The 24,583-nt window shown below is 35.1% G+C and overlaps 1 protein-coding gene across 1 annotated transcript in view; it reads left to right on the forward strand.

The window, feature by feature from the left end:
* The first annotated feature begins 829 nt into the window (after window positions 1-829).
* Window positions 830-24,583, forward strand: part of CALB1 (calbindin 1) — a 28,584-nt gene continuing 4,830 nt past the window's right edge. The window contains exons 1-6 of the mRNA XM_049782129.1: window positions 830-1,013; window positions 1,602-1,678; window positions 5,440-5,514; window positions 17,367-17,450; window positions 17,562-17,618; window positions 21,446-21,523. Coding sequence (XP_049638086.1) covers window positions 935-1,013; window positions 1,602-1,678; window positions 5,440-5,514; window positions 17,367-17,450; window positions 17,562-17,618; window positions 21,446-21,523 — 450 coding nt within the window. The 5' untranslated portion in view covers window positions 830-934. The remainder of the gene's footprint in view (window positions 1,014-1,601; window positions 1,679-5,439; window positions 5,515-17,366; window positions 17,451-17,561; window positions 17,619-21,445; window positions 21,524-24,583) is intronic.

Below are 24,583 nucleotides of genomic sequence, written 5' to 3' on the forward strand. Positions count from 1 at the left end.
TTAACATGCCTGGAGCCTGGAGCTGGTCTTATCCCAGGATACTTCATAGGCAATGTCTCCCTGTTTTTAGGCCAAAGGTCTTTCCCTATCTATTTCTCCCAAATTTTACTGCTCTTATGCAAATAACAACAACTGCCATGCACATACTTTTTAATTGCATTTTTATCTCTTATCCTGAACAACAACAACAACCAAAAAAGGGTTTGCTAAACCTTCTGCTATTGTATTAATGACATTATTGGATACACAACAATTTCCACAAATATACTTGCTACTGAGCTTTCTTTCATTTCTTTTCCCTTCCCTTCCAATTATCTTTTAGTTTTCCTTTCTATTTTTCTCAATAACTTAGCTTTTCCTCATCTTGAAACCAAATGTATCCTGATCAGGTGTGTCGAGCAGGTGATGCATTTGCTTTAAATTAAAAACATTAAAATTTAAAAAAAGGAAGAAGATTCTTTCGAAACTCAGAATGCCAGGGAACAGGGAGCCTTTGCTGTTTGCAATCTCCCAGCCCAGGTTCTCTCACCACCTGCTGCTTCTTACACTCCCAAACTCCAGCTCCAGCTGGCTTTCCTGGGAGGAGAGGAATAAAACTGGGAGACTGGAGGGGGAGGATGCTGCAAGCTAGAGGCGGGAGTGAAGAATGGGGGAGGTAGGAGGAGGCGTGGCCCGGCTCGGCCCATCGGGATAAATACTGAGAACGGGGTGCGGGGTGGGCTAGAGAACTCCGGAGAAGAGCCTAGCTGGAGTGATCAGCACCGAGGACAGCGCCCGCGACCTGGTCTCTGGCATCCCATCCCAGGCTCTCTCCTACACACTTACACACACACAGACACACACGCACACATTCACACATACACCCACGCACGCTTAGCACCCCACTCACACACACACACACACTCACACTCACGCAGACCCACTCCTCTGTACCATGGCAGAGTCCCACCTGCAATCAGCCCTCATCACAGCTTCCCAGTTTTTTGAGATATGGCTTCATTTCGACGCAGACGGTGATTATTATCATCTTCTTCTCTCCTTTTAATTTTTTATTTTTTAAAAAAAAAACTGTTGGAAGAGCCTTGTCCCTTTGCTTTCCCATCTTCTCCCTTCCATGCACCTCCTCCTCTCAGCATCCCTTTGCTTTTTACTTTGACTTCTCCCTGAATTTGATCTCCTTCCCTCTGGCTGCCTCCTGCAAGTTTTTATTTATTATTTATTTATTTATTTCTCTTCGGCTATTGCAACCTCTTAAACTTTTTTTCTTGGCAAGAATGATAAAAGTAGGAAAAGGGCAGCACTAACAAGCTCTAGAGCAAGAGAAAACTATCAGAGACTGGAAGGACTCTGCTTCCCCAAGTTTCTGGGGTCCAGCTCAGCATCCCCGTCATCCTGGGGTTGCACTTAGGGAAGGTGAATTTTAACTCCCCGGGAGCTGAGTGCTGCTGGGTCTATCTGCATCTCTGGCTGCTTCATCAAAGTGGAAGGTGGAAGCAAGCATCTCTCTCCTGTGGGCACAAAGAGCACCCTGAAACTTGGAGGGGGGGAAGAAAGGACCCCAGGGTGCAATACTTGACTTCGAGTGCCTCTTGTCTTTGCAGGAAGTGGTTATCTGGAAGGAAAGGAGTTGCAGGATTTGATCCAGGAACTTCAGCTAGCACGCAAGAAGGCTGGATTGGTAGGTCCAAATTTATTTCGCAGGGGGGGAAAAAAAAGTCTGCGACCTTAAACTGTAAATATTCTAGCGTTTCCCTAAAGAGACCTTTGAAGTCAAGTGTTTTCCAGGGAATGGAAAGATGTGGAAGAGAAAGGAGCAGTGGGAGGAGGGGAAGGAGGAAGAGAAGGGGGAGAAGTTGCCTAAAGAGATAAAACTTGCCATTTCAAATCAAAGCATCTAAATAGAGATGGAATCTTTACTGGTACTTACTTGTTTTTAATGGTGTTTAAGCGGAAACTGCAAGTGACTGAGTTCTTTTAGCAGATAATCACTTCTGTCAGAGTTGGTTAGGTAATTTTTAACCTCTCTAACTGCATGAGGAGTGTGGGGGTAGAAAGACATTTCTGCCCCTTGGTGGTCAAGAAACAGATCTGCAGATTATGGTTCTCTTGTGATGGTGTTGGTTGTTTTTGCTGGAATGTTGGAATGGTTAGAGAGGAGAAAATGGCTTGCCTTCTCTGGGGGAAAGTTAAGTAGCATAGAGCATAAAATGATTTGAAAAATTGAGTGAGAAAAGTGTTCTTTTTTGTTAAGAGGAAGAGACTCCAAAGTTAGAGATGCAATTTTCAGAAGTTTGTGCGTTTAAAAAAAATCAGTGATATTCTAATGAAAAACAAGTAAAGGCATTTGATAAAAAAAAAGATATATATGAGATTTGGGTCACTAGCTATTTACACAACTGACAATTTTTTTTTACTAACAATGATTTCTTCTGGGCACAAACGAATGTTAAGAAAATATAAAAGCATAAAGATAGAATATTCCAAGATTTAAAACATAGATGAGATGATGACATAAGCAGATGGATTGTGAATTTTATTAATTTAACTTCTGGGGTTTATGTAAGACTTGCTTCAAAAAGCATTGTTGGATTTTCACTATTTAAGAATCAAGATCTTTGTACATTTTGATTACCATTAGGAAGTGATTTTATAGTATAAATAATACACAAACATCTATAGGCAAAAGTTTGTTTACTCATTTTGTAGAATGCCAACTTTAGTATATGTGGGTCTGTGCACAACATATGATTTCTTGCCCCTTTTGTTCCATTTAAATTGAAAGTGGTGTGCTATGCATTCATGCACTAGATAGTAAAAAGAGAGCAAGAGGACTCTAAAATGTGTTATGATTTTATAATGCTTTTTAAATTATCATTTGGTAAAATCATTATCCATTTTGGTTTAAAACCATGAAAAATTCTGGAAGTTGTTGTTCCAGATTTAATATTTTATCATTTGAAAATATATTTAAAAAGATCAAATTAAGTAGAAAATTGTTTAAACATTCTCTCTCCATACCCTCTGTATTTGTAATATACTACCATGTAAATACGTCATTCAATATTATTATTGCTCCATATATCTTTGAGCAATAAAATAAAAACACGTGTCTCCTCATTTAAATATACACATCTATTTAAAATACCTGTTCTGAAAAAAAATTTACTTTTCATAAAATTCAAAATTACCTCTAAAATGTTTTCACAAGCAGCTAAAATATTTAAATTTTTCTAGAACACATTTAAATGATTTATTTTTAGCTTGGCACTTTTAATATTTGGCTACTATTTTTTATTCTCTCTTCTCTTCCCATTTTAATATTTATAATTTTTGTAGCGCCTTCATCTTAGAGTGTAAAGATTTCAGAGCTTAATTACTCTTTCAACTGCCTAAGCTCCAATTTTAGAATATTTAAGCGGTAATTGTTGTAATCAATAATAATGAACCTGGGCATAGGTATAGAACTAAGTACAGCTTCTTAAAACCATGACAACAAACTTTTTTTCTAGATTATATATAGGATTTGAGTACATTAGGTAAATCTAAAATAAGATATAGATTTAAAAGTTTACATACTATGTAAATTTTCTTTAGTAACTTGAGCAGAGATATAGGATTATATCCAGCTTCTCAAAGCCTTTACTACAAAATATTCTTTTGTGTTTATATATAGGTTTTGGATAGTTAGATAAACCTAAAATAAGACATAGATATAGAAGGTTATGAACTAGGCAAATTTTCTAGACTATTGACTCCCATATAATAAAATTTCCCTTACAGATCTTTTTCTTTCAATAATAAATATTCTATAACAGATTTCATTACAGTACTGGAAACATTGTTTGAATTTCTAATTTCAAAATTTTACTAATAGCTGTAAAATGTCCCTAACATCAGTGAAGCATAATACAAAATATCTTAAGAACCATCCATATATACCATGGATTTAGTCTTTAACTGCATACATTTTTATAAAACATTAATTTAGGATCATCATCTCATCTTGAGAATGATCACAAACTGCCATCGACTAGCTAAATCTAATATTCTATGTTGAATGTATCATGTAGCTTTATATTTTTAAAGCTAAAGACCTGTTTCTAGTTTACTTTATATATAAAAAAATAACATAAAATGAAGTTCTTCAATTGTCTGAACTATTTTCTCACAATAGTGACTGTAACAAATATAAATCTCAATTAATACCAGAAATAGTTTGAAAATATTACATTATAGCTAATTACTTATCTATTATTTGTTACCACAGTTCTTTTAAAGACATTACTTTGGTTCAAGGGATTTTATAAACCATTAGAGCCTAATAGCTAACCTAATAGTATCATAAAATTATCCTTGGTTTATTTATACTAAAGCAAACACTATAGATAATACTGATTTTTTTTAGTTATGATTTTAAAAAAATGAGACCTTAATTTATTTTTCCAAGGACATAGAATAGGGCATTAGTAAAGGCTGACCTATTTTTAAAAGGCTTCTGTTAATGTAACAGATCTATTTTAAATGAGCTGTGTTGAACACCCAAGGGTGTAAATCCAACTTCCTGAATACTAGTTCTATGTTCAGATCACTAGCTTATAGTTCATAGTTCTTTAGTTTGTTGATCTAGGAAAAAATTACATAAGCAATGGAATAGCTTTTTTAAAAGAATGCAAAGGTTATAATTAGTTAGGACCTTTAAACATGTCTTATCTACTAAAATATATGAGAAAGAAATTATGTTAGAAATCAGTGGAAAACTGCTCCGTTGGTCACTCTTGAAGGAAAGATCTCAGGCAAATATTGAGTAGCCAAAAAGAACTACATCAGTGTATGAAAAAATACAAACTGGTTGTCATATTTATTTGACATATTTTTCTTATATTTAAATTCTTAACATATAATCGATAAATATTGTTTTTCATACTAGAAACTATCTTTACATGCAAAATGAGTCACGCATCAATATTCAGATTATTTAATTCTTCAGGTCAACATAATTATTGTTTCCATAGATAAAACATATTATATTCAGGAAAATGTTATTGGTCAGTTAGTGCAGCCATTTAAAAGAAACTTTACGTAATCAAAGTAATGCTTGACATACATTAGAAAATGATCTTTTTATTTAAATTCACTAAGATTTTGAACTGAAAATCTGACTATATTTTCAAAATGGTAACATAATATAACAATGAATAGTAAAGAAACAGTAGAGATATATTCAGAAATTTTTATATTATTAAAATATTGAATTTTATCATTTTTATCATAAAATTGGGTATAGCCATTATGTCTTCAATTTTATGAGAATAATTAATCAGAACATACAATCATAAATGGTTTTCATTCCATACTTTCTTTGCAGTGTTACAACAGTTTTAGAAGCCTAAGTGAGATTTGTATTTTTATAAACTCTTAACTGCTTTTACATAATTTTAGGAGCTATCACCTGAGATGAAAACCTTTGTGGATCAATATGGTCAGAGAGATGATGGAAAAATAGGAATTGTAGAGGTAAGGAGCTTAACACTTCAAAAATAATATTTACGAGTAAGCTTTATTCTCTGGTCATACCAACATAATTGCTATATGGAAAGACCATTTCTTTTACTTTTTCCTCAGTAGCATATTGTATTCTGTTCAGTAATATGGCAAAAAAAAAGTTATCCAGAAATGCAGATAGAATCAAAGGGATGAGCACATGCTTTCATGAGAGAAGCAGGGGTTTAGTTCCCACCACCAATTGGTTCCCTAAACACTACATGGAGTATAGAACCAGGAATTACCCTTAAGCATAACCGGATATGTCCCAAACTCTGTCCCCAAGAGCTTACTCATACAGTGCATAATGCATTTACCCATGAATTCAATGCAATATGCACGAATTTAATGCATTACAAACTGAACACCAGAAAAATAAAATGATTTACTTATAGACATTCAACTATTAGCTAGCACAGAATTTCGCTCCAGGCCCAGGTCACTGATTTCCAGATAAGTTCCCATGTCATTACATTACCCAGTCTCATTTCATTAAAACACTAGTAAGTTCAGGGCTTGCAGACAATACTTATTGTATAATCATGTAGACCTAAAATGTTTTTAATTTGTAACCTTATCATTATGTCTGGCAAAATTCTGCATCCTGGATTATGACAGTATATTTTTTGGTGAACATCCTTTCTTTTTATTTATTTTTTTATTAATAATTTTTATTTTGACCAAAGTGGATTACAAATCATTCACAGTAATATTTTAGGGACTTAGTGACATTGAATCAGGGCATTCCCACCACCAATGTTGCCCTCCCTCCACCCCTGTTCCCAGCATGCATTGCATATCGCCCTTCCTTTGCCCCACCACCCCCCCCCCCCCAGGCTGCTAGTATAAGTGGTCCCTTCTGTGTCTAGCTTGTTGTAGATTGGGTATCGATTCTGTTGTAGTTGGTCTTGGATTTGGTGTTCAAGTCTGATCATTTTTATTTCTACTCAGTGTTCATATGACTGTTTGGTCTCGGTGGCCTCCATTAAGTCACAGCTTACCTTAGCGAAAACACAATAATTTGAATAAAGTACATGAATATTTTATGCTGTGTTATAAGTACTGATTTCTTTTGAGTGTCAAACAATTAAGACTGTGGGAATCAAATCTATCTTTTGACACTGGCATTTTCTATTGAGGAAAATACTTTTTTTTATCTGTGAATCAATGAAATAAAACTTTTTGCATTAATTCTTCATTCTCAGATTTGTGAAGGGGCTTTTGGTTCTCCTCTACTTTTCCAAACTTAAGCATTACTACTCTTGACTTTTTCTCTACAACATTTTTAATTAATTGGGTGGAAACCACTGTCTGGAAAAATTATTAAGAACATGATTTAAAATATATAAACTGATGGACTGACTAAATTAAACAGTGGGTAAAGTACCTGCCTTGCATTCATTGAATAACAAGCACTGTTTATAGTACCCTGAGCACCAACAAAAGTAATCATGAGCACAAAAAATGAGCACAAAGCCATGACTAAACCCAGATCACCTTTGAATTTAGTTTAAAAATCTAGTAATTTTGCATAAATGTTTTCAGTGTATTAGATTGTGAAACATAACAGTTGTCAACCACATCTACTAGTAATTTGATTGTGATTTAGAGAACGAATCTGGTTTCCAAATTAGTGGTTTAATAGTAGACCTGTAAATGTGAACACTCTTATTTTAAAATAGTTAAAATAAAGTGGAGACCATGCTCTTATTAACTTTGTAATTAAAATATCTACCTGGAGTGTACATTTTTCCTTGTGCTAATGTCTAAGTTATTAGTATATAGATCATTTACAAATAAATATAAAGGCCATCTAATTAAGTGTTTCAAAACCTCATGAAGTGTTTCAAAAACATCATTTGATATCAAATGAAATCTCACTACTTTTATAATAGGTGATTCGTAGCTACTATCAAACCTGCCTATGAAGAACAATGAGAAATAAGTGGTAGAACAGAAGGAACGCAGCCATATTCCTCAAAACTACTCCATCGTTTTTGATATAATAGTCTGTGTACTTTATACATTATACATTTATACATTATTTTTCCAAGCTTCAGTTGTTCGATGACTTATGACAAGCCTTCAAGTTATCCTGTTGAGAAGGAATGCATAAAATATAGAGATTCCTTAGTGGAAACACTTGAAACATGATTTGAACAGAACTTTGGTATTAGATACATAATTTATTTAAATGCAGAGAAGTAAAACATATAGAACTATATATAAAAATTTTTAAATACCAGGAAATGAAATTAATTGTTTCATAAAACTTTGGGGGAAGATAAACCTTTATTTTATAAAAAGAAACAAACTCAGAAAGATAAATTATAAGTAGAAGATCTCATTGGTAGGGAGAAAATAACTGTATTGGGCTTAGATCTACCTTAAGTCTTATTTTAGAATTTGTCAGTCTGAGTCTCATCCATAAAGCTATAGGAATGGGTGGGTATGTATGGGTGGGGTGATTAATTAAGGAAAAGGAAGATTGGAATTGGGAAAACAGTAGCAAAATTGTTGCAGTAGTTCCTATAAATGAGTTCAGTTTAAGTTGAAGAGAGAAGTGAGATTCTGAAATTGTTGAGAAAAAGAAATTAAAGTTACCTGTTACATGAGGAAGTTGAGGAAAGAGTAAAGAGTGCCTGAATTTACAAAGCAACTTCTCTCTAGTTTCATGAGAGAAATGCATAAGATTTACCCTTTTTCTTTTCTAACTTCATACATATTAGATCATTGGTTTAGAAATTCTAAATCTAATATGGAACACAAAGATATATAAACCAGTTTAACTAGTAAAACATAACAAGCCCCATGTATTCCATATTTTAAAAAAGTCTACCTACTCATGAAAACCCAATATATCTTTGGTATTCAATAGGAAAAGAGATTGTATTTGACTGGTTAGCTCATTTAAGAAGTGTGCTCATGGGTTTATCAAAATTGAATAAAAAAACTAAATTATGTTCCTGTGGTGGTCTTCTTTCAACAAAAAATGGTATCAAAATGATTGGGTCATTAATAAATAAATTTCATCATAAGGTCAGAACACAGGACAGGGAAACAGAATGTAAAATTAGTATGCACAGGACAGAGATCTATGCCTCACACCACATCACCTCCCAAGCATCATTATGTGTAGTCTTGACACCCTTGAGCATCATCATTGTAGCCTCAACAAACCCAGGGTCTCCAAACTTGCAGCAGCACATCATTATCAGGATCTGGCATTGAACCTAGGGACCTGGCTAGCCAAGAAAAGCTTGGAATGACTCTTAAGCTCCCTCCAATTAAATATAATACATAACATATAATAAATAAAAAATAAATGATTAATAAAAATAGTAACTAATAATTAAAATACTAATGTCCACATTTCTGTCCTGATGAAGTTGACTGACACTTTTCAACCCATGCTTTTACCATTTAGAAATAGGTAGAAAAAAAGGATTACTCACAGATGTGATTTCTTCTAAATTTGTGATTTCACATATTTCAACTGATTTTAAAATTCACACAAGTCATATAGATTGTTAAGATGAATCCCAAAGGAATATTTCATTCAGAGAGAATTTGACCAATCCTTTAAGCCAAAAATATTCTAAATTTATTCAAACTGATAGCTCTATTACAGAGAAGATGATTCAAATCATTAAAAAGGTAAATTGAGGGCATGGGGCCGGAGCAGTAGCACAGCAGTAGGACGTTTGCCTTCCACATGGCTGACCCAGGAAGACCAGGTTCAATCCCCAGCATCCAATATGGTCCCCCAAGCCAGGAGTGATTTCTGAGAGTATAGCCAGGAGTAACTCCTGAGATTCACTGGGTGTGGTGGCCCAAAAACCAAAAATAAAATAAAATAAAAAGTTAAACTGGGGCCAGAGCAATAGCACAGCTGGTAGCATGTTTGTCTTGCACGTGGCTGAACAGGGTTTGAACCCCAGAGTCTCATATGGTCCCCTGAGCCCACTAAAAGTGGTTCCTGATTGCAGAGCCAGGAATAACTCCTGAGAACCGTCAAGTGTGGCCCAAAATTTTAAAAATAGAAAGAAAACTAGAAAGTTTAAGAGAAAAAAATATGTATTTCTTCTCTGATGCTGACATGCAGTAATTTGCCTTAGCTGAATGTAAAATCCATAAGCTTTCATCTGATCCCTTGGGTAATGTGTAGACACATGTTCTCTAGTCTAAATTTGTCTAATTGTAGATCAATGTACTCACTGGAAGAAAAAGAGGTCTAAAGACTATTTTCAGGGCCTGTAGAGAGAGAGTATACTGCAAAGGGAACTTGCCTTACAAAAGACAGCTCAGGGTTTAATCCTCAGCATACTATATGGTTCCCCCAAGTTCTGCTAGAAAAAATCCCTGAAACAGAGCTGGGAGTAAGTCCTGAGCACACCTGAGGATAATCCCAAAACAGCAAAAAAAAAAAAAAAAAAAAAAAATTCTAAGGTATTTTAAATGAAAAATTTAACAATCTTTCCAAGGAGTTGAACATTTATCTATCTATCTTTTCACTCCTGTGTTCCACAGTGAGTTCAGTCAGGGTGAATATAATTTTTCATAAGAGATGACTCTGCGACTTCAGAACTTAGAGAAATAATGACCTATACATCTTATTTAAAAGTTCGCTCTAAACAGATGTTTGTATCGAACATTTTATGGATAATGAGAAAGTTATGGACAAGTATCTAAAAAAATCAATAAAATCTGACAGTCTGATTTCTAATTTGGCCCACTCTATACACTATGTGATAGAAGATAATGTATTCTCTAAGTCTGTTTTCTTGGCTATGAAAGATATGACATTTAGGTATCAAGATCAAATGTGATTAGACTGATCAAAGAAATAGAGCAATTCTGTCACACTGTAAAGACTCATAGCTTTTCTATTATTATTTATAATTATTATTATTTGTAAAAGTTGATTCATTGGAAGATCCACTTCATTTTCTGAATGTTGTCTTTCCCCACATCTTATTTTATTTATCAATTTCAAATTATTCAATGAAACTATCTTAAGCACATATGAGATAATTGGTCTTAGAAATATTCTAGACTCGCTTCTCATAGGCTAGGAAAGAATATTTCTCCAGATCTCAAATGAGAAATGGGAATACTTTTCTGATATGTGTTGAAGAGTGTTATAACAAAGAGGAATCATGTTTAGAAGTTAGCAAGTATGCTCATGTGCTCATTGAATTATCTTAGTCATTTATATTTGTATTAACAATATTCCTCAAATGTATTTTTTCTTGTACCTACAACTCAGTTTTATCCTCCAAATTGCCACGGTGGTGGGGGAGAAGAAATGCTTGAAATTATCTGACTCCCTAGAAGGGTCTTACTCTGGATTTCTCTGACCCCCCAATATGCAACAGTGTCTGAGAGATTCTGAATCAATCCAGATGTATTATTGAAATAACCTCAACCTACTCTGACAATAAGGCAAACCCTGTATATTATGCTTAGGAACATAAAAGAGATGCAAAGACACCTATCAGAGGTTGATTTCCGCAGGAATCATGTTGCTAAATTAGGAATTAGTGATATGGGGTGTTATTAAAAAAGTGCTCTTGAGATCAAAAGCATGCCAAAGGAAGATGAAAGAATAGGACTAAAAAGGTGGAGAGGCCTGTGGGAGCCCCTGATTCAATCCCCAGTTTTACATGGTCCTCCAAGCACTTTGAATGTATTGATCTGTTGAGGATCTTTTGAGAGGGAGGGGAGGGAGAGAGAGAGAGAGAAAGAGAAAGAGAGAGAGAGATGCACACTGATCTGTGACAGAGATGAACAGATGCTTCAGCTAACTCTGTAACTCTAACTCTGTAGCTAGTAGATGATCCTTCAGTGATGTTCCAGAATTCAATAGAAAAGAATTGGACTTTATTTCTCCATGTGGCTCAATCATAGTATAAAGCTTGTGTTGGAAACACAGAAATCTTCAACCCAGCTTATCTCCTACAGGTTTTATTATCTGATGCCACATTTGTACTGTCTAGAATTGAAGGGAGTTCTGGTGATACATTACAATGTCCACACAATTTTCTATCTACAAATGAGTGACAATTTTGTTTGTCTTCAAAGGAATCTTACTGCATTTGCTTGTAATCTAAGCCAATTCTAGATGCTCAATTGCCTTCATTTATTTTTCAATAAAATATTTGCTGAAACTATTTATTGTAGTAAGCCAATAAATTGTGAATAAGATACAGTATTCATTCCTACTATGTACATAGAATAACAGAGAAGGCGAGTAAGTAAAGAAAATATTTTTTTTTCCTCCATCAGTTCTCAAAAACGAAACTCTGATATGTTCTTGTGGGTATAGTTGTCTACTTTTGACTCATTTTCTTGAAACTCTCCACTCTCTTCTCTAAGCCATAATGAAAACTTGGAAACTCAAGTTCAAGTTCAAGTCAAGATTAGTTAGCCAACCCAAAGACTAAATTCTTACTTCTGGGTGCTGGAGAGATAGATAGCACAGCAGTAGGGCATTTGTATTGCATGTGTCTGACCCGGAGGAACCTGGTTCGATTTCCAGTATCCCATATGGTCCCCCAGCCTGCCAGGGGCAATTGTGCAGAGCCAGGAGTAACCTCTGAGCACTGCTGAGTGTAGCCCAAAAACCAATCAATCAATCAATAAAGTTTAAAAAAATAAATATTACTGCTGAAAGATTGAAAGAGAAAAAATTTGATAATATAGCAATCCTGCATGCCCTGTTCTATTCAAATAAAATTCTCTTTTATAGATATGGCTTTGATTTTAAGAAATCAAAGAAACTGTTAATGTGCAGGTCTAAAATGTGAGTATTGCTTTATTGCTTAAAATAATTAATTATGGTGCTGGATGGAGATGGATGGAATGGAGGGACCTTTCTCTGTAGTCCCCCAGGCCACGTGGCTCCAACTCCATTAGCCGGCAGGTCTGCAAGCTCAGGTGATCGCGGCGGGTTGAAAACTCATCCAGAGACAGGCATCGGGAAATATCAGTTTTATTCATACCCTAGCCACCACATTTGTGGTCTATCATTACCATTTATGCTAGATCCTTATTCAGCCCTGCATAGTACCTTCTTCCTTAACCATCCCTCTATCTTGCTTTCTCCTCCACGCTGCATCCAGGCAAATCCCCTTTTGCCCCTTAGGCCAAACCTTTTATAATCTCCCCAAGACCCCTCCCAGGAGTGGAAGGGTCTTGCAGGTAAGATCAAATTACACAGGAAGAATGGGGGGATGGGGCCACATTGCTTCGCAATGCATTTATATGGCCATCAGGCAATACACGTTGTGAAACACTTTTTAATAAGTGATTTATCTGTGTTCCCTCTAGCATCTTAATAAGAGTCATTCTTCTTACTAATGTCTGACTAATCTTTCTGTTCTTACTAATGCCTTGTTTATCTTTTATTTTTAATGTTCATTTCTAATGTCTTCTTTAACATGTAAAATAAGATGGTACTGGGGCCAGAAAATTAGCATAGGAAGTAATGCAGTTGCTTTGCATGCAATTGAACCTACTTCTAATCCCTGTAACTATGTATGGTCCCCTAAGTACAGATCCAGGAGTAAGTCATGGATACCATTGAGTGTAGCCCCCAAATAAACAAGACAAAAAATTGTATGTTTGGGGCTGGAGAGATAGTACATATAGCAATGTAGATACTTGCCTTGCATATAGTCACCAAAGGATTTATCCCTGAGCACAGAGGTAGAAATAAGCCCTGAGCACTGCCAAGTGTGGCCCCAAATTCAGGAGAAAAAAATAAATGCACATTTATACTAGACATGAAGAGCAATTTTTTCCTTTCTCACAATCTCAAAATTGTGGGGACTCCTACAGTTTATGCAAGTTCTGTAAATTTTGATTTATGAAACAAAATGATTAAAATTTCCCTGGTTTTTATTTGGTCATTGCTTATTAGCTTACTCTTAGTTTTTTAATCTTTTTTTTTTATCTGTTTTGTTTTTTTTTTTGTTTTTGAGGCATACCTAGTGACGCTCGGGGGTTACTCCTGGCTATGTGCTCAGCAATCGCTCCTGGCTTGGGGAACCTTTTGGGATGCCAGGGGCTCAAACCGCAATCTGTCTTAGCATGGGCAAGGCCGACACCTTACCACTTGCGCCACTGCTCCAACCCCATAGCTTACTCTTATTTTTGTGTATTTTTTTTGTTTTGTAATATGCTTCATTAACTTTAAATAAAATTTTTCAAAAATCTTCATTTCTTCTTAACACATGCAAGTCAGGCACCTGAGAAAAATGCAATGAAGATCATTATTTATGTTAAGTAGGTCATTTTTTATTGAAATCAAGTTGTTGAATTATTCTAAATCTTATTCCTGCCCTCCCCACACACACACCTACTTCCACATCCCATGGGAATCAAGGATCAAACCTAGGTCTCATGTGTGCAAGGTTTGTTTCTAGCTGCTCAGTTAGATTCAGGCTCCCTCAAGCAATTATGCCAGGCATTTACCATGCTGAACACTACCTCACAGAATACTCACGAAATCTGTTTGATTGCTAATACTTAACAGTACCAGGAATGATCGATCCATAAGCACTGTGTCAGGTGACTAGGGCCAAAAAGAAAAAAATAACTAAAAGAAGGAAGGAAGGGAAGAGGTAGGAAGGAGGGAGGGAGGAGGAAGAAAGTAAAGGAGAGAGGGAGAGAAAGATAAAGAAAGAAAAAATAGAGTGGTAAAGAAAAAGAAAGAAGAAAAAGTAGGAAGGAAGGAAAAGAAAGAAAGAAAGAAAGAAAGAAAGAAAGAAAGAAAGAAAGAAAGAAAGAAAGAAAGAAAGAAAGAAAGAAAGAAAGAAAGAAAGAAAGAAAGAAAGAAAGAAAGAAAGAAGGAGGGAGGGAGGGAGGGAGGGAGGGAGGGAGGGAGGGAGAGAGAGAGGGAGAGAGAGAGAGAGAGAGGGAGAGAGAGAGAGAGAGAGAGAGAGAGAGAGAGAGAGAGAGAGAGAGAGAGAGAGAGAGAGAGAGAGAGAGAGAGAGAGAGAGAGAGAGAAAGAAGAGGGGCCGGGCGGTGGCGCTGGAGGTAAGGTGCCTGCCTTGCCTGCGCTAGCCTAGGACGGACCGCGGTTCGATCCCCCGGCGTCCCATATGGTCCCCCAAGAAGCCAGGAGCAACTTCTGAGCGCATAGCCAGGAGTAACCCCTGAGCGTCTCAGGGTGTGGCCCAAAAACCAAAAAAAAAAAAAAAAAGAAAGAAAGAAGAGAGAGGAAAAGAAAGAAGAGAAGAAATTCTGTTTTCTATTAGCATGTAATCAACTTAATATAGTGGAAATCATAAACTTAAGTTAATTTTCAACATCTGCCTACTTTAGGTAAAGTCATTTTACCAACCATTTTGGGTCTTAGAATTTTCTATTGTAAAATGCAGGCTGTGAATGAAGGCTATTCTTGAGGTATGTGATTAATTTTAGAGTTAAAAATTCAAATGTGAAAGGACCACAAGCACACACAGATGCCTACCAACTGCAATTTTATGTAAGTATATTTAAGAAACAAATAGTGATTATATTTGTCTTGATTACTAACTAAATCCCCCTTTTCACCTTTTGGATATATTAACATCTTCCACATTAGTGAATATTATTTCAACATAAATTAGAAAATAAGAAAATGACATAGAAACGAAACATCCTAATAGTTTAGTCACTTCCTTTAGTTTTACCCACAAGTATAGAATCTATAAACTGAAAGCCTTATAACCTGTTATATTAATTAAAAGAAGTAAAATCAAGAAAGGTTAAAAACATTATGCAGGCAAAGAAGAATAAGATTAATTGCATATGATCTAGAATGATACTTTTAAAATTAATTATTTATTTAGGTTTTTTTTTGTTTGTTTGGTTGGTTGGTTGGTTGGTTGGTTGGTTTTTGGGTCACACTTGGCAGTGCTCAGGGGTTACTCCTGGCTTTATGCTCAGAAATCGCCCCTGGCAGGCACAGGGGACCATATGGGATGCTGGGATTTGAACCACTGTCCTTCTGCATGAAAGGCAAATGCCTTACCTCCATGCTATCTCTCCAGTCCCCTAAAATTAAATATTTTTCAATAGGCACAAGTGGGTAATATTTTGTTCACCAGAGGTGTGATTTATCTATAAATTATTGGTCTTCTAAGAATTTAAATTGACATTAAGTTGATGTAGCTGTTGGCTATAACCTAGGCATGTTAGTCCATGCTTGTACTTCAGATTACTCAATAAATTTTTAGAAATTAGATAAAATCATTTTCTAATAGTGAGGCTGTACTGATTCAAATTATCCAAATAATTCTCAACAGAAAGTATTTAAAACACATTGGTTTCTATTTTAACTCCTTATTTTAGTGAGGAAGGTACTAAGTTCAGAAACGGCTAAGGGTGTTACCTGGACCCACATTTAATTAGCAGCTGAGCCAAGAATAGAGAGCTCTGACCTACAGTGCGGCCATCAATCCACTTTCCTCTCTTCTTTCATGCAATAGATTGATTATATATATAACCCTAAAATGGAATTTGGAGCCCATTTTTTCTTTACCAAAAAAAAAGGAGAGCACTGAAGTTATTAAATGATATCTAAGGAGAAATAATATAAGGTCACAAAGTGGACACTGTAAAATAACCCCAAAACCTGTATGTCATTGTAGCAGAAACCAACCATTTGTAAACAGAATTTTTCCCTGCTGCTGTTCAAATTCTCACTAGTTCTAACAAAGTAGCTTTTCTGCCAAGAGTTCAGCTTCAGTTTATTTTCCCTAAGGTAGCTTAGGAGTTGTTCTCAAGCTTTGGAATGTGAAATTTCTCTTTCCCTTCTTTTCTCTGCATTCTTAGTTCTTGTGGTTTCTTATTGTCCACTAAAAGTGACTATTGTGTATGCATGAAAAAGTGTCAGAATTTGTGTGTGGGGTGTGTGTGTGTGTGTGTGTGTGTGTGTGTGTGTGTGTGTGTGTGTGTGTGACACAGAATAGACTAGGGATAAGCCCCCTGCTTATTCAGCAGGTAAGTCATTTTCAGGCCAGTCCCATCAGAGCTGGCTTGACAAGCCTGCAGTAGCTGTCTCACTACTAAAAGGCATGATAACTTGAACTATCTTGTTTCACCTCACAAATGGACGGGAAAATAATGGAGGGTACCAAGACCAAACAGTTGTATGAACATTAAGTAGAAGTTAAAAAATGATCAGACTTGAACACCAAATCCAAAGCAACTACAAGCTAGACACAGAAGGGAACACTTATACTAGCAGCCTGGGGGGCAAAGGTGGGAGATATGGGATGCATGCTGGGAAAAGGGGTGGAGGGAGGACAACATTGGTGGTGGGAATGCCCCTGATTCAATGTCACTATGTAAAATATTACTGTGAAAGATTTGTAATCCATTTTGGGTCAAAATAAAAATTAAAAACAAAACAAAAACAAAAGAAAACAAAAAACACCAATTTAAAAGAATGGACAACTAACAGCAATAGCTTTCTAAATATTTTGCCATTGTATTAATAACTTCATTGGCAATATAATAATTTTAACAAATGTGCATGCTACTGTACCTTTTCTTTTGTCTTTAATTTTTTCTTCTCTTCCATTTTATTTATTTTTCTTTTTATTTCCTTTCAATAAATTTCCTTTGACTTAAAAAGAATAAAAAAGGCATGAACACATCACAACACATGATGGTACTTAGAACAGCCAGCCAGCAAATTCTCAATTTGGTGCTTTCCTAGTCTTGTAAGCAATTAAAGTGTTCCTGGTGAACATATTCAAGAGACATGAAACTTCAGGTAATGCCACAGATCTGTTCCTGAGCTTGACACAACCTTTTCCATCTTTTCCAGTTAGCTCACGTATTACCCACAGAAGAGAACTTTCTGCTGCTCTTCCGATGCCAGCAGCTGAAATCCTGCGAAGAGTTCATGAAGGTATAAATAAGCTCAGTCGTTGAGTAATGTCTTCAGAAAGCTGCTTATAGTAAGACAATGGTTGACTTTTTAAACATGTGTTTGGGTTTCCTTCTCCCAAATCGCTTACAGACCTGGAGGAAATATGATACTGATCATAGTGGCTTCATCGAAACTGAGGAGCTGAAGGTAAGCAAATAAAAGAACTCATGCTGTCTTTGCCAGTTTTGAATAGAGGGATGAACTTGGAAGCTTTTTAAAAAAACCTCCCACCAAAGAAAATAATGTTGAACAATGGCACATTGTCACCCACTCTTACACATCTTTAATGAAGATCAAAAGAGAGACTTCAAATACTTCTTGAAATTCTGCTCAGCAACACAAAAATTGTATTTCCTGAACCAAAGAGATAGTATAGTGAGTAGAGGGCTTGTTTGGGACATTGTTGATCCAGGTTTATAATTCCCCAAGACCCAAATGCTCCTCCAAGTCCACCAGGAGTAATTCCTGAACACAGAGCTAGGAGTAAGCCTGAGCACCAATAGGTGTTAGGCTCCAAGTTAAAAAAATAAAACAAGGGCCCGGAGAGATAGCACAGCGGCGTTTGCCTTGCAAGCAGCCGATCCAGGACCAAAAGGTGGTTGGTTCGAATCCCGGTGTCCCATATGGTCCCCCGTGCCTGCCAGGAGCTATTTCTGAGCAGACAGCCAGGAGTAACCCCTGAGCACTGCCGGGTGTGGCCCAAAAACCAAAAAAAAAAAAAAAATAAAAATAAAGCAAAACTTGGCTTTTTCATGATGTACACAAATAATAACATAATATAGGCAATATACACTAAGTCTAATAAGCCATTAATTTTTATTGAAATGTGAATTTGATTTGACATACCTATATAAATGATCTCTCAAGAGACAAAAATTATTTTATATGTTCTTTACACATATAAGTTTACTAAGTCTTCAGATGAGCTTTATGAAATTAGCATACTATCTTAATGACAGAAAAGGCTAAATGACATTAAGTAATTTACTAAAATCCACACAGAAATGAGACACAGTGTTTGATATGGAAACTCAGTCTTGTCCTAACACATTCTACTCAACCTCCTGCCTCTCAAAACTCAATTTTAATACAATCAAAGATCTAAAAGATTCCAACTTTGAAATCAATAGGTTGGTTCATAGCTCTTAGATGAATATAAGAGCTGGGGAACTGGGGGTGGATATAAAGGAAAAGGTGTGGATATGTATTATTTTTCCCCTAGAAATATCTGTCTTTGTGATGCTTTATCTTTAAAATAATTAAATACGTTCTTTTCAAAAGTATTGTGAAATATAAGATCTTGCAGATGAAAAATTTCATTAATTATATGGCAATATAAATAACATTACTTATGAACTCAAAAATTTAACTAGCTTATCCGAAATAAGAAAACATACTTCTCTCATTTTCCATTGAGAAACTTTCTCAGTCCAAATGATCCTCTTATCTCTACTGGATAATGACTAAAATGGAGACAAATTAATATTTTTGAATGTCTATGGAAAAAGCATAGTATCAGTACTTGACATGTATTTTAATATTTTAGTCCTATAGAAACTAAGCAAGAACCAACAGTATGTTTCCCATTAAATAAACAATCAACTCAGAGAGATTAAACCATTTTTCAAAATAACATAGCTACTCAGTTTCCTAGATTTGACACAATATAGAATACTTGACCATGTTAATAATGACAGTACTGTTTTCACATACCACCATATGCTTTTAAATTTCAGTCTTCTAAAGCTAATTCTACTGTTGCTCTGTGGGAAAAATAATAACATCAAACATAATTTTCTAGTGATTTTGTTTTCTAATATGTTTTGTGTTTAGTTTTAGAGATGAGATTGACAAATTTTCACTATTGACATTAGCTAAAACATATTCAACAGCATCTTGCTCAAAATGTAAACATTTTTAATGACAAACTGTATTTTAACATTTCTAATGTCATAAACAAATTTATTTCTCTGCAAAGCTTATAAGATAATGGTTAAATTATGTTCTTCTTAGTCTACTAGAGCAAAACATATTTTCCTTTTGAAAAGTATTTCTAGTTCATAGTAAAAACCACAGCTCATATCCAATACTGACCTCAAATATTCTAAAGGTCTCCTTTTTTGTTCTAAATTTTTGTCTCAGAAAGGGATTCTAAATAGAAATCCTCTCTGGGGAATTTTGAATATAAGCTGGCATTCTTTTTTAATGGATCTTTCAAAAAAGTTAATTTTAAGATCCATAATAGAATAAAACATCACTCGCTCTCAGACACGACTTTGAATCTCAGCATCTCAAGGTTTCTCCCGGGCTATTTTTGTGACCACCATTTCAGTCTCTGATGAGATTTTTAACCCAATTAATCTCTGACAAAATCCTCAGAAGATTCAAAAATAAAATTTGTCTCTAATACAGGACCGGAGCAATAATACAGAGGGAAAGGCATTTGCTTTGTATGCATCTGACCTGGGTTCAGTCCTGGCATCTCATATGGTTCCCTGAGCACTGACAAAAGTAATTCCTTGAGTGCAAAGCCGAGGGTAAGCCCTGAGCATTACTGGGTGTGACCCAAAACAAAATTAATTAATTAAAATTTGCCTCAAGCAAAAAAAACTTTGTATTTCAATATGGATGCTTGAAGTGACAAGTTTATTACACCAAGGAAAAAGTCTTTTTTCTTAAAAAGAGTAAAATTAACTACAATCATATTTGTAACTGAGGTGTTTAAATAAAGATATTAATATTTTTAAAAAGAGTAAAATTAAATCAACAGAGTAGAATTGCTACTTTGGGTGTGTGTATGAATGATGAACCACCTTTTAGGGAGCCCAGATAAGGCTCAATTTTTTATAATCATCTACACAGATGTAGCGTATAAATAGCAACAGGCAAAATGAAAGGTTCTATTGTGCTTAAGTACATTGCTGACATTTTTATGGCAAGCTTCCCTAAGATTTTTATCTGCTTTATTTGTCTGTAAGAAAAAAAATAAACTCCCAAATTCCAACGGTCAAATTCGTCTTTTAAAATTTTTTGCTACATTAATCTCAATTTTAATTGACCTTTAGATCCTCTTCAGAGATTAGATTACATTAGCTATGGACAATTGTTTATTTTATTAAAACTTTATTGATTGATTGGTTTTGGGGCCACACCCACTGGCACTCAGGAATCATTCCTGGCTCTGCATTCAGAAATTGCCCCCAGGCAGGTTAGGAGACCATATGGGATGCTGGGAATTGAACTGGGTCCCTCCTGGGTCAGCGGAATGCAAGGCAAATGTCCTACCTCTGTGCTATCTCTCCGGCCCCATGGCCAATTGTTTTAGTGTAAATTGTCCACTGAGGTAGTCTAACCTAGGTGCTTTAGGTTGCATCAAACCTAACAGCTAGCCAAATGCTGGTAAAGGCAGCAGTACACTCGCTATGAAGTGATATAAAAAGACAGTTTGTGAGGGTTGAAAATGCAATTTAAATGTGAAATAGATATGCATCTAATTTGTTGACAACTTTTCACACATATTACAACTGTTTAGGAAATGTTGTATGCTTCTTACAAATGAGTCCCATGAGTTCTGTGAAGATATCTAGATATGCAATTGTTAGGCTGGCTGGTATTATAAGTTTTTTCTAAAGATTCCTACACACTCCACACTAAAATACTTATTTTACAAAATATTTTAAATAGACTGTAGCATAGAATACATCACTTCTCAGTACAATGCAGGTACTGTAGCTATCATTGCTGAAGTACCCCATAGGTAAATCCCTGTTTTAATTTCTCATTAAGAATTAATCAGAAAAAAAAGAATTAATCAGATATTAATTCTCATTAATAATTGCATCATTTCTCATAAGGTTATGCCCTCACAAAGATCATCTTTGCATTCTTAGATTGTTAAATTTCAAGGTAGACTGGCATGAAAATGCCCTCAATATTACTGATCCAATTTATCTGAGTGTTCTCTGTCTCAACAGAACTTTCTGAAGGATCTACTGGAAAAAGCAAACAAGACTGTGGATGATGCAAAATTAGCTGAATATACAGACCTAATGGTAAGATTAAACTTGGAAACTTTTAGTTTCTCTTTCCCTTTGGATGCACTGATATGCGGTGTAAATGGCTCTTCTAAATCAAAGAGGAACCTATTACACTTTCTTTCTGCCTCCATTTCTACGAACTGTGAAAGTGGTTGGAACTGGGTTGAGGCGGCTCGAAAGTCTTCCCCTTGTTCTAATGCTTCTCTTTTCCTCAAGACTCACAGAACTTATATGAAAATTGCTCTTCTTAGTCAAAAATATATGCCAAATATATATCAAATATAAATAGGCTATAAAATATGTTAGTGTTCTTGTTAATTCCCAAGGCTAAGGGATAAATCAATCAAGCACATAGATGTCATTTCATTTGAAAAGCAAACTTAATGATGTTATTTGTACCTTATTTAAGCTGAGGGTTCTAGGTGTTGGATCAACATATAAGCTTTTCTTTTCTTTTAGAACTTGATCATTTTTAGCAATCAAAGACCACTTGTTTGTCTTACAAAGTCAGTGTCATTGTATCATAAAACATTGGCACATTTCACCAACGTGTAGTATATGTTTTATCACTAAAAAGAATCTCCATTATCATAGAGATTCTAAATCAGTTGTTATCATGGTTTGGAAAATCATGATTTTTGTTAAAGTTTAAAGAAATTAATTGGGACACTTATTGAACCAAAATGGGTATTTCTTCCTTTATATTTGGATTTTTTATTATTATATTATAAAGTCTTGGTGCTTTTGAATGAAAAAATCCAGATATTATATTATAACCAAGATTTAGTGTAAAACAATGTAGAAACAAAAAACATAAGGAGTTAATGTTTTAGAACTAAACTTATAAATGTTGATATATAAACATTTAAAAATAAATTTATGAAGTTCTTGGTAAAATAATCCATAGCCAAATAGATAGTTTCAACCACTTGAAATTAAAGTGTGTTCATTTTTTTCTATTCCTTCCCCTACTTCCTTTTCTTTTCTCATCAATATTGTTTACATTATTGCAATCACCTGAGATTATACAGATGCGTTCATGTATATTTTTAAATTATGCTGACTGGGGGTCACATATCGAGTGCTCCTCCATTTTACCAGGGTGCTCACATATGTTTCTGTTTCTTTAGCTGTGTTTGCACAAATGCTTTGTTGTGGGTCACATAGATATGGTGGTGGTGCTTGCTAGGTTTCACTGTTGTGTTCATACAAGGATTCACCAGCATTACCCTTACTAGCTGTGTGTACTCACACTTATTTTTTGTTGCACTAGAAATTACATTTCCCTTTTTGTGATGTTCACACATACCTGGCTGTATGTTGACAGAAATCACCGTGGCATCGGGAATAGCAGAACTACCAGATACACAGAGCAGAGTTAGTTGGATCATGCTCAATTCATGTAGGACCCTAGGGATTTGAATTTATGGTCATTCATTTACCAGCGAGGCATTCTGAGTCTCTGCAATATTTCTCAAGGCCTAAATTTGCTCACTTGGACTCATTAGAGTAACAGAGTTATAAAGGGAATGTCTGCCAATTATAATCAAGTCATGGGTCAATATTTTGACAATATTGTTTTAGTTTTTGAAATTTGAACTGTGTTTAAATTATTTGCATCAGTACATATGCATATATATGCTATTAGTAAATTGCTATTTAGTTCTGAGATAGTTCTGAGATAATAACGGATGTAAGTAAAAATCCATAAAACATAGCCACACTTCATAAAAAATTAGGTAAGTAAAAAGTTAGACTTTACCTGACAAATATTCTATAAGGGATTATTGGGTTAAATTTGATATCACTGAGATTTATTTTCTGCTTCCCTATTTACTTTTATGTTAGTTGGTAAGTTGGTCAACTTATGGTAAGTTATTTGCCTACAAATGTGTCATTGTGATGTGACCTAAGCTCTGCGTAACTTTTGGGTGATGAACAATAACCTACATTTATCAGTTTTCTGTTTTGTGCCAATCTTTTGGGATGTCTATTTAAAGACTTCTCTTCAGGTATAAATTTGAAAGTCTTTTTAAAACCACTCAGATGGGACTTTTCCCCCTGTTGGATTGGCCTGGCATATCTGATTAAATGTCAGAAACCAGTTCAAATTCAAGAAGCAAATTAATCAAGAACTAATTAAAATTCAAATACGTATACGGGGAAATATTTCCCTCTGGATGTTAAACTGTGTAACCTGGTGTCCAGTATTGCATTAGATAGACCATAGTACAATTTACAGTCAGTGGATGATAAACTGATGTGTCATTATCATATCCTGAACAGGTCTGTGGCTTTAGACCATCGCAAACATCAAGTTCTTCCTTTCTTCTGAGAGATCTCATGTAACCTAAATTCATCATGACCCGATTGTTTAAAAACAAAAGATGATACTTTTTCAAATATTTAGTAAACACATTTTATATTTAGCCCTCATATGGAATCTAGTAAAGCCATAGTAGTTTGTTTCTAAAAACTGAGTGCATCTCAAATACAGGGTTAAGTGTGTTTATATTTGGGTATGTTTTGGTATGTGGTACAAATGCATAGATCCAATGGGCCTTATGATCCAACTTCATCACAAAAGATAAAATAATGGGGTGACAGTGTTATTCAAGAATTTGGTTTCTAGTTTGTTTTTTTGCTCATTATGGTACTCCTATTTTAATGCTTTTTGATTTGGGGAGTTGTTTTTGTTTAGGGGTCTATATCCAGCAGTGCTTATAGGGCTTACTCCTGACTTTGTACTCAGGGATCACTCCTGGAAGTACTCAGGATACCATATGGTGTACCCCAAAGGGTAAAAGAGTTAAAAGAGAGGTCAGGTCAGGTCAGGTGTAAAGAATATGCATTCATTTAAAATCATTTAATGAATACAGCCATCCCTCTCAGCATCACAGTCAAAAGTTTACCATGCTAAGATCAATACAAAAGAGGTAGTAACAAACTCAGAACCCACATGCTTTAGAATTATCAATTACTCAACAAATTTAAGTATAACAGCTTTTGCTTTGATATTCCCTTACTGAATTCATGTTGCAATATTAGAAGTTGTAGGAAAAACAAAAAGAATAA

This window comes from Suncus etruscus, chromosome 10 (genome assembly GCF_024139225.1).
Source record: "Suncus etruscus isolate mSunEtr1 chromosome 10, mSunEtr1.pri.cur, whole genome shotgun sequence".
In the NCBI taxonomy this organism is placed as follows: domain Eukaryota; kingdom Metazoa; phylum Chordata; class Mammalia; order Eulipotyphla; family Soricidae; genus Suncus; species Suncus etruscus.